The sequence below is a fragment of the Macrobrachium nipponense genome, chromosome 6 (assembly GCF_015104395.2).
Source record: "Macrobrachium nipponense isolate FS-2020 chromosome 6, ASM1510439v2, whole genome shotgun sequence".
Lineage (NCBI taxonomy): Eukaryota > Metazoa > Arthropoda > Malacostraca > Decapoda > Palaemonidae > Macrobrachium > Macrobrachium nipponense.
Window position 1 is genome coordinate 77,630,897 of NC_061108.1, and position 13,753 is coordinate 77,644,649.

Genomic DNA, 13,753 nt, shown 5'->3' on the forward strand with positions numbered 1-13,753 from the left:
ACTTAGCTTAGGTCTCTGACGTCACGACAGAAAATTCAAAACTCGCGGCACACGCTACAGGTAGGTCAGGTGATCTACCTTACCCGCCGCTGGGAGGCGGGTGTAAGAACCAGTCCCCCTTTCTTGTCAGGTTATTTTCTTCCACCTGTCTCCTGAGGGGAGGCTGGGCGGGCCATCAATCGTATATATCTGCCAGGTAAGTATGTACAAAACTTTATTGTATACTAACAATATCATTTTTGTACATGAACTTCCCTGCCAGATATATACTTAGCTGATTGACACCCTTGGTGGAGGGAAAGAGACACATACTTACTTAGAAAGTGGGGACAACACATGTTAAAGGAATACATAATATAAACCTCTGGTTCTTACCTGATTTAGGCAGAAGACTTGATAGTTACTGTCTATTAGTCTGCGTTGCCTAAAGAGTCTCAGCGAGGGCGTGACCTATGGCTGAAGAACTCTTTGGGTCTACCAATGGGAACTGAGTCCACTTACTTGGCAGAATCCAAGCAGGATCTGGTCAATGGGGATCAACCCGCTTACATGCCAGAGCCTATCACTACCAATTGCAAGGAGCCTCAAGCACAACCGATCACCTAACCAAATACTAACATTAGTATACGAAAGAAGGAGCTGGGCCTCCTTGCAACCTCCTTCGTACAACCAAAAAAAACTCAAACTTAAAACTAACAGGGAAAAAGGATTAAAAGGATGTGTTTCAGCTCCCTGCCCCAGCACTGAATCCGCCGATACGTAAGGGCCTAGCCCAAAACACTTATCATACGTAATCGATACGTCCTTTAGGTAGTGATTAGAGAAGACTGATTCACACCTCCAAAAAGTGCCTTCATAAGGTTTTGTAATGACAAATTCTTCTTGAAAGCCAAAGACGTCGCGATGGCCCGTACTTCGTGCGCCTTGACTTTCAGAAGGTTAAACTGTTGCTGATTGCAAGAAGTGTGTGCTTCTCTAATAACATCCTGATAAAGAATGAGAGTGCATTTTTAGATAAGGGCCTACTGGGGTCCCTTACAGAGCACCAGAGATTGCTCTCATTAGCAGCAAGTCTTTTCTTCCTCTGAAGATAATATTTCAGGCTTTTCACCGGGCAAAGAGATCTCTCCTCTTCTGTCCCAACTAAGGAGGATAAGCTTTTGATTTCGAAGCTCCTGGGCCACGGCGAAGAAGGGTTTTCATTCTTGGCAAGGAAAGCCGGAAGAAAAGAGCAAACCGCGGAGCCTCCTTGGAAACCTACCTCACCTTCTAGAGCCTGCAGCTCGCTGACCCTCTTCACTGACGCTAACGCACAGAGAAAAAGAGTCTTCATCGAAAGGTCTCTGAACGAAGCAGTATGGGGAGGTTCGAACCTTGAGGACCTCAGGAAGAGCAGCACGACATCTAGATTCCAGCTAGGCACTAAGGAGGAGGTTCTTTTAACCGTTTCAAACGATCTGATTAAATCATGGAGGTCCTTGTCCTCAGATATGTTTAATCCTCTATGACGAAAAACTGAGGAAAGCATGCTCCTGTATCCCTTGATGGTGGAGACAACCAACCCACATTTTTCCCTCAGGAAGATAAGGAAATCTGCTATCTGAGTCACAGAGGTACTGGAGGAGGAAACTTTATGAGTCCTGCACCAGCGTCGAAAAACAAAAACATCCCACTTCGACTGGTAGACTCTAGATGTGGAAGGTCTACGTGCATTGGCAATAGCCCTTGCAGACTTTGCCGAAAAGCCCTTAGCTCTGACGAGACTCTTGATAGTCTGAATCCAGTCAGACTGAGAGCGGGGAGGTTTTTGTGAAACCTGTCGAAGTGGGGCTGTTTGAGCAGATCGACTCTTAGAGGTAGGGATCTTGGGACATCCACCAGCCATTCCAGTACCTCTGTGAACCAGTCGTGGGCGGGCCAGAACGGAGCTATCAACGTCATCCTTGCTCCCTCTGACGCTGCGAATTTCCTTAACGTTTCCCCTATAATCTTGAAAGGCGGGAACGCGTAAAGATCCAGATTCCTCCAATCCATCAGGAATGCATCTATTGCCACTGCTCTTGGGTCTGCAATAGGGGAGCATATAGATCTATCCGCGCATTCCTGGAGTCGCAAATAGATCGAGATGGGGCCTGCCCCACGTCCTCCACAGCTCCTGGCATACTCCGCGTGCAGAGTCCCACTCTGAGGGAAGGACTTGATTCCTTCTGCTTAGCAGATCCGCTCTGACATTTCTTTCTCCCTGTACGAACCTGGTGAGAAGCCTTATGTTCCTTTCCTCTGACCACAAGAGGAGCGATCTCGCTGTCTCGTACAGGGAGAAAGAGTGAGTCCCCCCTGTTTCCGAATGTAAGCCAGGGCTGTAGTGTTGTCGGAGTTGATCTGAACATATTTCCCTTTTATGAGGGGTTCGAAGGTCTTGAGAGCTAACCAAATCGCTGTTAGCTCCTTCTTATTGATGTGCCAGGACACCTGATCCCCCATCCAGGTGCCTGACACTTCTCTCGACCCGAGAGTAGCTCCCCAACCTTTGTCCGAAGCGTCTGCATACAACACTAGGTTGGGGTTCCGAACCTGCAAGGAAAGGCCTTCCTTGAACAATAGAGAGTTTAGCCACCAACGTAGATCCTCCTTTATCTCTTGCGAAATCTTGAACGCAAAGTCCAGACCTTGAGATTTCCGATCCCAGTTCCTCGTCAGGAAGAACTGTAGGGGTCTGAGGTGCAACCTTCCTAGAGAAACGAATTGCTCCAGCGAGGAGTGTGTCCCCAACAGACTCATCCACTCCCTCGCTGTGCATACATCTTTCTCTAGAAAGATTGCTACCTTCTCCAAACCTCGGGTTATCCTCTCTGGGGACGGATACGCCCGAAAAACCTGAGAAGCCATCAGAATCCCAGATAGATACGCTATTGACTGGGGATTAGCTGTGACTTCTCGAAATTCACTAGCAAACCCAGAGAAGCTGCTAGATCCAACGTCACTTGTAAGTCCTCCAGACATTTCTCCTTGGATTTGGCCCTGATAAGCCAATCGTCCAAGTAGAGGGAAATCCTCACTCCCTCGAGATGAAGCCACTGGGCAACGTTCTTCATCAGTCCTGTGAATACTTGGGGGGCCGTGGAAAGGCCGAAGCATAGGGCCCTGAACTGAAAAACGTTCCCTCCCCACATGAATCTGAGAAATTTGCGAGAAGAAGGATGGATCGGTACATGGAAGTAAGCGTCCTGAAGGTCCAGCGACACCATCCAGTCCCCGGGACGAAGAGCTGCTAAGACTGATGACGTCGTCTCCATAGCGAACTTCCTCTTCTTCACAAAGACATTCAGGGCGCTCACGTCCAGAACCGGTCTCCATCCTCCTGAGTTCTTGGGAACTAGGAACAGACGGTTGTAGAACCCCGCTGAAAGAGGGTCCTGAACCATCTCTATTGCCTCTTTCTCTAACATCAGCTCTACCGCTAGAGCGAGGGCTTGATTCATTAGTAGGTCTTTGTATTTGGCCACCAGTGCCCTTGGAGTGGTGGTCAAGGGTGGTCTCGAGATAAAGGGAATGAGGTATCCCCTCTTGATGATCGCGAGGGACCAGTTGTCCGCCCCCTTTCGTGCCCAGACATCTGCAAAGTTCAGAAGTCTGGCACCCACAGTTGTCTGGAGGACACACGAACTACTTCTTGGCCCTAATAGACCGGGAGAAGGTCCTTCCTCTTCTAGGTGGTCTCGAACCTCTGGAGGAAGAAGAGCAAGACGAAGGTCCTCCTCGAAAGGGTTCTTGCCTACTTTGAGCCTCTTTCTTCGTCTTCTGTTGAAACGAAGGTTTCGGAATTCTAGCCGAGCGAGCTAGCATATCCTGCGTCGCTTTTGCTGATAACGAGCTGGAGATATCATTAATAGTCTTCTTGGGGAAGAGTTGCGGGGAAAGCTGTGAATACAGCAAGGAAGCTCTCTGTGCGTGAGAAACCGCCTTGGTAAGAAAAGAGCAGAAAACGGCCCTCTTCTTTACCACTCCTGCACCAAAAAGTGAAGCAATTTCCCCGGAACCGTCTCTCACTGCCTTGTCCATGCAAGACAGAACTGCGTGGAGGTCTTCAGGCGAAAGAGTGTCTTGCTCTTGAGTCCTCTTAGCCAACACTCCAAGGGTCCAGTCAAGAAAGTTAAAAACTTCTAAGACTCGGAACATTCCTTTCAGAAGGTGATCCAACTCGCTCATACCCCACGTCGTCCTCGCAGAATTCAGCGCCGAGCGACGTGCGGAATCAACCAACGAAGAGAAGTCCGAGTCTGCAGAAGAGGGAAGAGTTAGACCCAGGGCTCTCCTGACTCGTACCAGAACCCCATCTTACCCGTCAGCTTGGACGGGGGAAAAGAAAAAACTGTTTTGCCTTTCTCTTCTTTTGAAAGCAACCAGTCGTCAAAGTTCTTCAGAGCCTTCTTCATAGACACTGTAGGCTTCATCTTAACGACTGAAGACTTCTTAGCCGTATTGGTCGTTGAAAATAAGGACGGAGGAGACGGAGGAGCAACGGCCGAAAGAGACTCCCCCCCCAAAATCTTGCAAGAGGAGGTCTGTAAGTCTCTTATACGAAGAAACTGAAGCATCCTTGGGCAAATCTTCCTCCGAATCACCAACAAATTCTTCCGAAGAATGACGTCTAGAAGCTCTACTGCCCGGAGGAGAGCTAATCCTTGGAGAGCGCCTGTTCGGAGAGCGCCTACTAGGCGAGCGCCTACTGGGAGAAAAACCACTGGGAGAGCGCTTACACGGGGAGCGCCTACCAGGAGAGCGCCTACCAGGAGAGCGCCTACTTTGAGAGCGCCTCCCAGGAGAGAGCCTACTAGGAGAGCGCCTAGTTGGAGAGCGCCTACTAGGAGAGCGCCTACTTTGAGAGCGCCTCCCAGGAGAGAGCCTACTTGGGGAGCGCCTGCTAGGAGAGCGCCTACTTGGGGAGCGCCTACTAGGAGAGCGCCTACAAGTGGAGGCCCGTCTGTCGGAAACAGATTCTAACTCCACAGAAGAGCGTCTGGATAAGGGAGAGCGCCTATCAGGCTCTCTGCGCCTGCTAGGCTCTTGGCGCCTGCCATCCTCAATACGCTTGCGAGGCTCTTGATGCCTATTGAGCTCAAAACCCCTGCCAGGCTCTTGACGCCTGCCACGGAGAGAAAACATCCACAGATGAATCCCTGTCAGAAGCGCGGCGCTTACAAGGCTCTGAGCGCCTATCCAATCGGGAGTGATCTAACGGAGGAGAAAGCTTCCGTTGCCGCCTACCAGGCTCTTGGCACCTACTAGGCTCTTGGCGCCTACTAGGCTCTTGACGCCTACTAGGCTCCGAGCATCCGTCAAAATGAGAGTGGCCACCAGGCGAAGAACTCTTCCTTCGCTCCTGACGAAAACGAGGCTCTTGACGTCTGTCAAGCTCTTGACGCCTAACTGAAGAGGAGCGGAAATCCTGAGGAGGAGCCTGTCGGGCTCTTACGCCTTACATGCTCACAACTCTTGCTAGGAAGAGAGGAGAGCCTACTTGGAGAGATCCCGAGCTCCAGCCTGCACTTCTGACCTCCTACTAACAGGCTCAAAAGCTTCTCTAGCCAAAGGAGATTTAGCCGAAGGAACGTTCTTAGACTTCTTCACCGGAAGTGAGGCGTCCTTCCGACGATGAGAAGTCCCGGCAATAGACTCCGCTAAAGCCGCAATCTGCGCCTGCAGACCCGCCAGGATACGCGCAGGAGATCTCTTAAACTCCTCTACAGGGGACGAAGTCCGAGAGTGAACAGGAGAAGCGTAACCGGACGAAATCTTTGGTTCTCTTGCGTTCACTTCTGGCTCTTCCGCGAAGGATTCGGGCTGGAAGGAAGGGCGCAAGGATCCTTCCAGGGCCTCTTGAGAGGGCGAGACGACTCCGAGGCGCTCCATCTACGCTGAGGAGAAGGCGACGAAGATGACGAGAAGCACTGGCGCAATAACTCCCTCTTGGTTCGATCCAAGGCAGCCTGGGAACGAGCAACAGGAACTGCCGAGGGGACGCCTGACCGGTGGGGGTTCTCCCTAACCTTCCTGCGGCTTTCGACTTTCCTCCTCCACTGGGTCTGGGAGTCTGGAAGAGGTCTAGGCCTTGCACTATCATCACTCTTACCTTGTCGAGAGCGAGCGAGGCTCTCCTTACTCCTGATCGAGGCTCTCCCAGAAGCAACTTCCGAAAACGAATCTTCGGGTTCAAAGCTGGGCGCAGGGGCTGAAACTGGAGAAGGAACTACTTCTACTACAGGATTCTCAGCGTCAACTTCACTCACCCTCGATCTACTAGAACTCTTTGAAGAAGCCTTGCGCACCCTATCCTTCTCTAACTTTCTCACATAAGAAGAAAGAGCCTCCAACCATCCTCATCCAAATTCTCACACTCTTTGCAAGGGTTAATAAAAGAGCATTCATTCCCTCTACAAGACGCACATACCGAGTGAGGATCTAATGCAGCTTTAGGAAGCCTAACTTTACATTCCTTCTCTGAACAAACCCTAAATAAACTAGATTTCTTAACTTCAGAATCATCCATGATTATAGATATTGTAAGAGAAATCCAAAAGAAAAATCCAAAAAAGTCCAAAAAGCGTATGCCAAGCCAACAAACAAAGGGTACTTCACCAAAATCCAAATCGTCGGCAACGAGAACGAATTTTAACTATCGTAAGGACTGAACAACAGGTGTTGTCCAGCCGGCGACAGAAAATAATCTGACAAGAAAGGGGGACTGGTTCTTACACCCGCCTCCCAGCGGCGGGTAAGGTAGATCACCTGACCTACCTGTAGCGTGTGCCGCGAGTTTTGAATTTTCTGTCGTGACGTCAGAGACCTAAGCTAAGTATATATCTGGCAGGGAAGTTCATGTACAAAAATATCAATTCCGACGTAGAGCGAATTAGATATTAAGCTACACTTGTAGCTCGAATGATTTATATGAATCACGGTGAAGTGATAATTATTCATAACATGGCTACGTTCGTCAAACGTTCGAATTGGCTAACATGGTAGAGGGGGTTTCATATCGATTCTAATCACAAAAAAACCGAGTTCGACGGTGATTTGTAAGGTCAGAATCGGTATAAACTTATAGCCTCACTGTTAGTCGAATTGGTAAAACAATGTTGTCTTGATTTCGTGCCTGTCCGCTGGACGATGGTTCGATCCCATAAGGGGACGAAATTATTATCAACTAAAAATTCCCCTATGGTACATATATGAAAATATATCAATTCCAAGGTAGAGCGAATTAGATATTAAAGGACATTTGTTGCTCGAATGATTTATATGAATGAAGATGAAGTGATAATTATTCATAACATGGCTACGTTTGTCAAACATGGTAGAGGGAGTTTCATATCGATTCTAATTACGAAAAAACCCGAGTTCGAGTGATTTGTAAGGTCAGAATCTGTATAAACTTATAGCATCACCGTTAGCCAAATCGGTAACGTCAATGTCGTCTTGATTTCGTGCCTGTCCGCTGGACAGTGGTTCGATCCCATGAGGGGATGAAATTATTATCAACTAAAAATTCCCCTTCAGTACATATATGAAAATATATCAACTCCAATGTAGAGCGAATTAGATATAAAAGGACATCTGTAGCTCGAATGATTTATATGAATGACGGTGAATTGATAATTATTCGTAACATGGCTACACTCGTCAAACGTTCGAATTGTCTAACATGGTAGAGGGGGTTTCATATCGGCTCTAATTATGAAAAAACCGAGTTCGACTGTGATTTGTAAGGTCAGAATCGGAATAAACTTATAGCCTCACTGTTAGCTGAACTGGTAACGTCAATGTCATCTTGATTTCGTGCCTGTCCGCTGGATGATGGTTTGATCCCATGAGGGGATGAAATTATCATCAACTAAAAATTCCCCTTCGTTACATATATGAAAATATATCAATTCTGAGGTAGAGCAAATTAGATATTAAAGGACATTTGTAGCTCGAATTATTTATATGAATCACGGTTTAGTGATAATTATTCATAACATGGCTACATTCGTCAAACGTTCGAATTGGCTAACATGGTAGAGGGGGTTTCACATCGACTCTATTTACGAAAAAACCGAGTTCGACAGTGATTTGTAAGGTCAGAATCGGTATAAACTTATAGCCTCACTGTTAGCTGAATCGGTAACGTCAATGTCGTCTTGATTTTGTGCATGTCCGCTGGGCGATCGTTCGATCCCATGAGGGGACGAAATTATTATCAACTAAAAATTCCCCTTCGGTACACATATGAAATTATATCAATTCCGAGGTAGAGCAATTTAGATATTAATGGACATTTGTAGCTCAAATGATACACTACATATACGATATAATTTAGTAATTTATTAACAAAAACCAACTTTGGAGTTTCAATGCATTCTGAGTATGACATCAGCGGAAAAAAAAAAAATTGGACATGAAATGGGAATCAGATTCGGACCGACATTGGCATACCTAATTGAGCGATGTCAGGCTGCTGACCGCTAAGTATATTTACGAAATAAATACATAATGAATATGCATCTTTTCTGATTCTTTTAAAAAGTTATTCATTACAGTATCAAATATAATACTGTATGTATTCTCATATTATTGTATCATAAAATACTAACAAAATAGTCAGTGTTTTGTTTGGAAATCAGCTGATGGCGAATACAAGTTTATTTCTCCGTATTTAACTTTTCGGAGTGAATTGCTTTTCTTGTAGTTAGCGTAAAATATCTACTTATACTCTATTTATAAGAGACAAGGTAATTTGTCATTATATGATGTGTTTTTAAGTCAAAATATGAATTTAATACGTCTCGTGAAGTAAAGTATTTTTTTGTTAACAGATTGTGTTGTGGGCATGCTTATTGTGTAAAAATATTACGTGATTCCATTCGCTATTTTCACTTCATTTCATCGTAGTACGAACTTTACCGTTACGTTACTTATCTTTTATCGCCATGAAAACAACAGTAAAATGTGTTCTTTCAAGACCTGAAGTTTTGATTAAAATAATTTTCTCTCAATTTTATCTACGGTTGTGTTTGATGGCATAAGTTAACTGGAGATATATCCTTGTTGCTGATGCACGACAATAGTATTATAGCCTTACTCGCTTTGGGTAAAATATCGGCAAGGGCATATACTGCTAAATTTAATCTGTAAGTTTTAGCTGAAGTTGAAGAAGGAATGTTGATATGCTAACGACTATCATTGTGCATCGGCAACGTGGATGAAACTTTCGCAAACTTTGCTATAGTAACATCACACTCGATCATAAACAAAATTTGAGAGAAATATGTTTTATAATTAAAACTTTTGGGCATGAAAAGAACATATTTTACTGCTTTCACTCCAATAAAAGATAAATACATAAAGCTTGTAGTACTCTGATGAGATAAAGTGAAAATATCTTAACAGAATGTTGATTTATGTTTACGCAATAAATATGCCCTCAGCGCCATCTACTAAAGAAAAAATAACTAAATTTAATTTACAAACGATACGTTTTCAAGTGATATTTCCACTAGAAAACACTTTGTATAACGTAAAATAACCTTGTCTCATATAAATAGAGTATCTTGAGATTCATTTGTGCTAACTAGAGGCATGAAAGTCGCTATGATTCGAGTTCAACACAGCAAAACAAACTTACTTTGCAATCCCCCTCAGCTGATTTCCAAAGCAAAACATTGATTGCTGTTTGTATTTTATAATAAAAACAAATAGTAAGGCAGTCCCCGGGTTACGACGGTCTCAGCTTACAACGTTTCGAGGTTCAGGCGATTTTCAATTATATTCATCAGAAATTATTTCCAGGGTTACGACGCCTACAACACTGATCTGGCAGATGAAATATGACACAAAACATGCAAAATAATCAATATTTGAAGTTTTTTTTTATGAAAAATGCAATAAGAATGCAGTTTACATAGTTTCCAATGCACCCCATAGCATTAAAAGTAAGGTTTTCTTAGGATTTTTGACGATGTTCCGGCTTGCGACGATTTTTGGCTTACGAAGCGTCTCAAGAACGGAACCCCCGTCGTAACCCGGGGACTGCGTCTCAAGAACGGAACCCCCGTCGTAACCCGGGGACTGCGTCTCAAGAACGGAACCCCCGTCGTAACCCGGGGACTGCGTCTCAAGAACGGAACCCCCGTCGTAACCCGGGGACTGCTTGTAATACGAAAATACATACGATATTATTGGATGTAGTGAAGTAAAACAAGACGTTTTAAAATATCCATGGAAAAGATGGATATCTATTATGTTTGTATTTTATCATATGATACTAGTATATGATTATTACATACTCGAATTTTATAACTCATGTAAGATGCGACCCCCTTAAAATTAGCTCCAAAATTAGGGCTTCAAAAGTCGCATGATATGCGAGTATATCTGGTATTTAATAAATGGGACTCTTGGGTTTAAGACCAAGAACAAATTCCTGGGGTTCAAGAACACTCACCACATCAAGGTAGTCCCAAGTAAAGGGGGATTAAAATCAGTAACAAATTCTGAGTACACCCATCCTACTTACGACCAAGCTTGGTTTTGACCAACAGTAAGTCAAACCTTAGAAAGTGGCCGACATACTGGTTAGAAAGTGACCGACATACTGGGTAGGGCATAATATCAAACCTTTGTAATATAAAGTACCTACATAGTACTGTAAAGTACAATCATTATTTCAATCTTTCCACCATAATGTACTTGTACTTCTACCAATATATTTGAATCATTTAGGTACTACAGTAGTACCTCGAGATACGAAATTAATCCGTTCCGAGGCGGCCTTCGTATCATGAGTTTTTCGTATCTTGAACCGCATTTTACATGTAAAATGCCTAATACGTTCCAAGCCCTACAAAAACACCCCAGTAAATTATATTTCCAGGCCTACAACACATGTTCTAGGGTTACGACGCCGTTCCGATGGAAGAAATATGATTCCAAAAAGGTAAAATACTGTACATACTTGAGTAATATTCAACTGCATGTAATGTTCAACCCCATTTTTACTGCATATATTAGGACTTTAGCATATGTCCCTTAGCAATAAGCCTAGCCTATGTTAGCGGTTGCTACTGTAGCCTAGTCTATGATTCTGACATCTAAACCTAAGAAGCTAAAAGCTTAGAATATGCCAATAAAATGTATAAATAATCAGTATGTACTAATTTCAAATAATTATTAATTAATCATTAACTATAATACACAAACAAACAAAAAAAAACCTTCCAATCGTTTGTTTACATTCAGCTCTTACGAGTACCGAACGAACGCCAAGCAATCACTTTTCCTAGGACACAGTAAGCCATAAATTTTCATTTGTATCTCACTTCAACTAATGAAACTACCAAACGGTATAATAGCCATTCATTTCTATTCTTTATTCTATCTTTACCTAATGGAGATACTGAGTTAGTGACAGCTATAATGAAACATATGCGTAACGTAATATTAAAACAGAAGAAGAATTCTAAAAAATACGTATTTGTTGGCTTCGATGATAGCAGTCTGATTTATTTTATATTTTATGATATCTAATTCACAATTTTTTTTATTAAATGTATTGCATGTACTAATTTCAAATAATTATTAAGTAACCATTAACTATAATAAACAAACAAAAAAAAAGCTTCCAAACTTCTGTTTACATCCAGCACTTACGAGTATCGAACGATCGCCAAGCAATCACTTTTCCTAGCACACAGTAAGCCATAAATTTTCATTATCTCTCTTCAACTACTGAAACTACCAAACAGTATAATAACCATTCATTTCTATTCTTTATTCTATCTTTACCTAATGTTTTTTTTTTATTAAATGTATTGCATGAATAAGTTTTTCAATTTACAGCATCCTTTTACCAATAGAATACTTAAAGCACAAGGGGTAGATGCTGACCAATAGGAGAGCAGGATCTTATGGGGTGACTAGCATCAGGAACCAATGGGAGAGCGGGAGGATGGTGGCGAGTTTACTCAGTTGGCGGCACGCGAGTTTTAAAATTGTTCTCGGTGGTCTGGGCGAATCTCGGGACTTTACAACAACAACCTTTCGTAACTTGAGCAATTTTCGTATGTAGAGCCGTAAAATTTTTCGTATTTGCTTTCGTATCTCGAGTTTTTCATAAGTTGAGCCTTTCATATGTCGAGGTACCACTGTAGTGTATATATTATGAACATGTCGGAAGTTGATTTAAATGTAAATCAGTTTGCACTACAGTCTACAGCACAGTTAACACCAAATGATACTGCTGATAGGGCAGGGTAACTTGAACAGATGCTGCCTGAGTGATGAGAGTCTTTCCAAGATGGCATGTTGCTGAGTAACTCAGTGGTCAAGTGCCATATGGCACATGCCAGAAGTATGGTTGTAAGCACAAGTGGTCATATGTCAAGCAGGTTGTAAGTCAGGTGGTACTTGTATATTTATTGTAAAATATTTACAAGACATACTGAATTTGGGAGAGCCATTACACTCTCCTATGCCACAAGTCAAACTGATATCCCTCTCTCTCTACCAAGTTACTAGAATAGCTGTGTAAAAGTTGCCAGAAGTCATTTATAGACTGTGAAAGTGATCTGATCACTTTTCCCGCAAAATTCGTACAAACTTTATGGGGGCAACACCTTGAACATAAAGTATGTATATGTATGTTACGTGGACTCCATGATAAAACTATCATACATATACTGTATGTATGTTACCCATCCACAAAGGGTTAAACTAACGCATTTAAAAAAACAAGAGATCACTAAATTGCTATATGTATACAGTACAGTGTATATGTACGGACTAGTACAGTTAGAAGTACACCAATCTATGATATCACTCTACCTGACAGCAGGATATTCTCCGAGACAAGAGCAAAGGGTAGCAATCTGTTCTGCCATTCTTTCCAAGGTACTCTGTCGAGTTTGAGTTTGCGATGGACTATAATATGATGGGAATGCTTTGGGGAAGTCCAGAGAGAAAATCTGAAAATGGACATACATATTGAATTTTTAGATGAGAAATTGTAGAAAAAATAAAAATGCTACAATAATCAGCTACAGTATGCTATACAAATATATATAAAATAAAACAAGATGAATTCTATAATCAACAGCAAATAATTTGTATAATATTCCACAACAAAGAGCATGAAATTTAATTAGGATGATTGTATTATACTCAAGTATGTTGAATATTTATGAATCCAAGCACTTTTTCATAGTGATTGAAAGCTTTTGCCTTATATTAACCCTCTTGCGCACAGGCTGAAAATATAAGTTTGTAAGGTACATGACTTTTCCCCCAGGTCGAAAAGAACACATGCATGGAAAAGTTTTTTGGTAAAATTTGGTACGTCCGAACTATAACTGATTTACGCTTCTGGTTAGTGTTATTATGTTAACAAATGATTGAATTATTTCCTAAAGCAATGCAATCAGAACATCTTTATGAGGCTTATAAATAATAAAAACGATGTGATGAACGTGAAATTTTTAAGAAAAATCGTAGATATTTTTTGGAAATAATCATGAAAAATAAAATATTAATTAGGCTTGAGGAGTTTGTTTTATACCTAAATTGTGTAGAAATGTTTGATCTTTCATGTGGAAGCAATAATTTTGCTATAAATGTGTTTGCTAATGAGCTGTAATTGATTAAAAAATTAAAAATGTTTACAGAGTGCAATTTTCAGGTTTTCCAACCTGCTTATATTGACGTTTTGTATCGTAGC

General features: G+C 42.6%; 1 protein-coding gene across 1 annotated transcript in view; it reads right to left on the bottom strand.

Annotated features, from left to right (window-relative positions):
* The window catches only part of LOC135216167 (protein ROP-like), a 178,259-nt gene that overhangs the window by 71,379 nt on the left and 93,127 nt on the right, over positions 1–13,753 (bottom strand). The window contains exon 6 of the mRNA XM_064251288.1: positions 12,865–13,004. Coding sequence (XP_064107358.1) covers positions 12,865–13,004 — 140 coding nt within the window. The remainder of the gene's footprint in view (positions 1–12,864; positions 13,005–13,753) is intronic.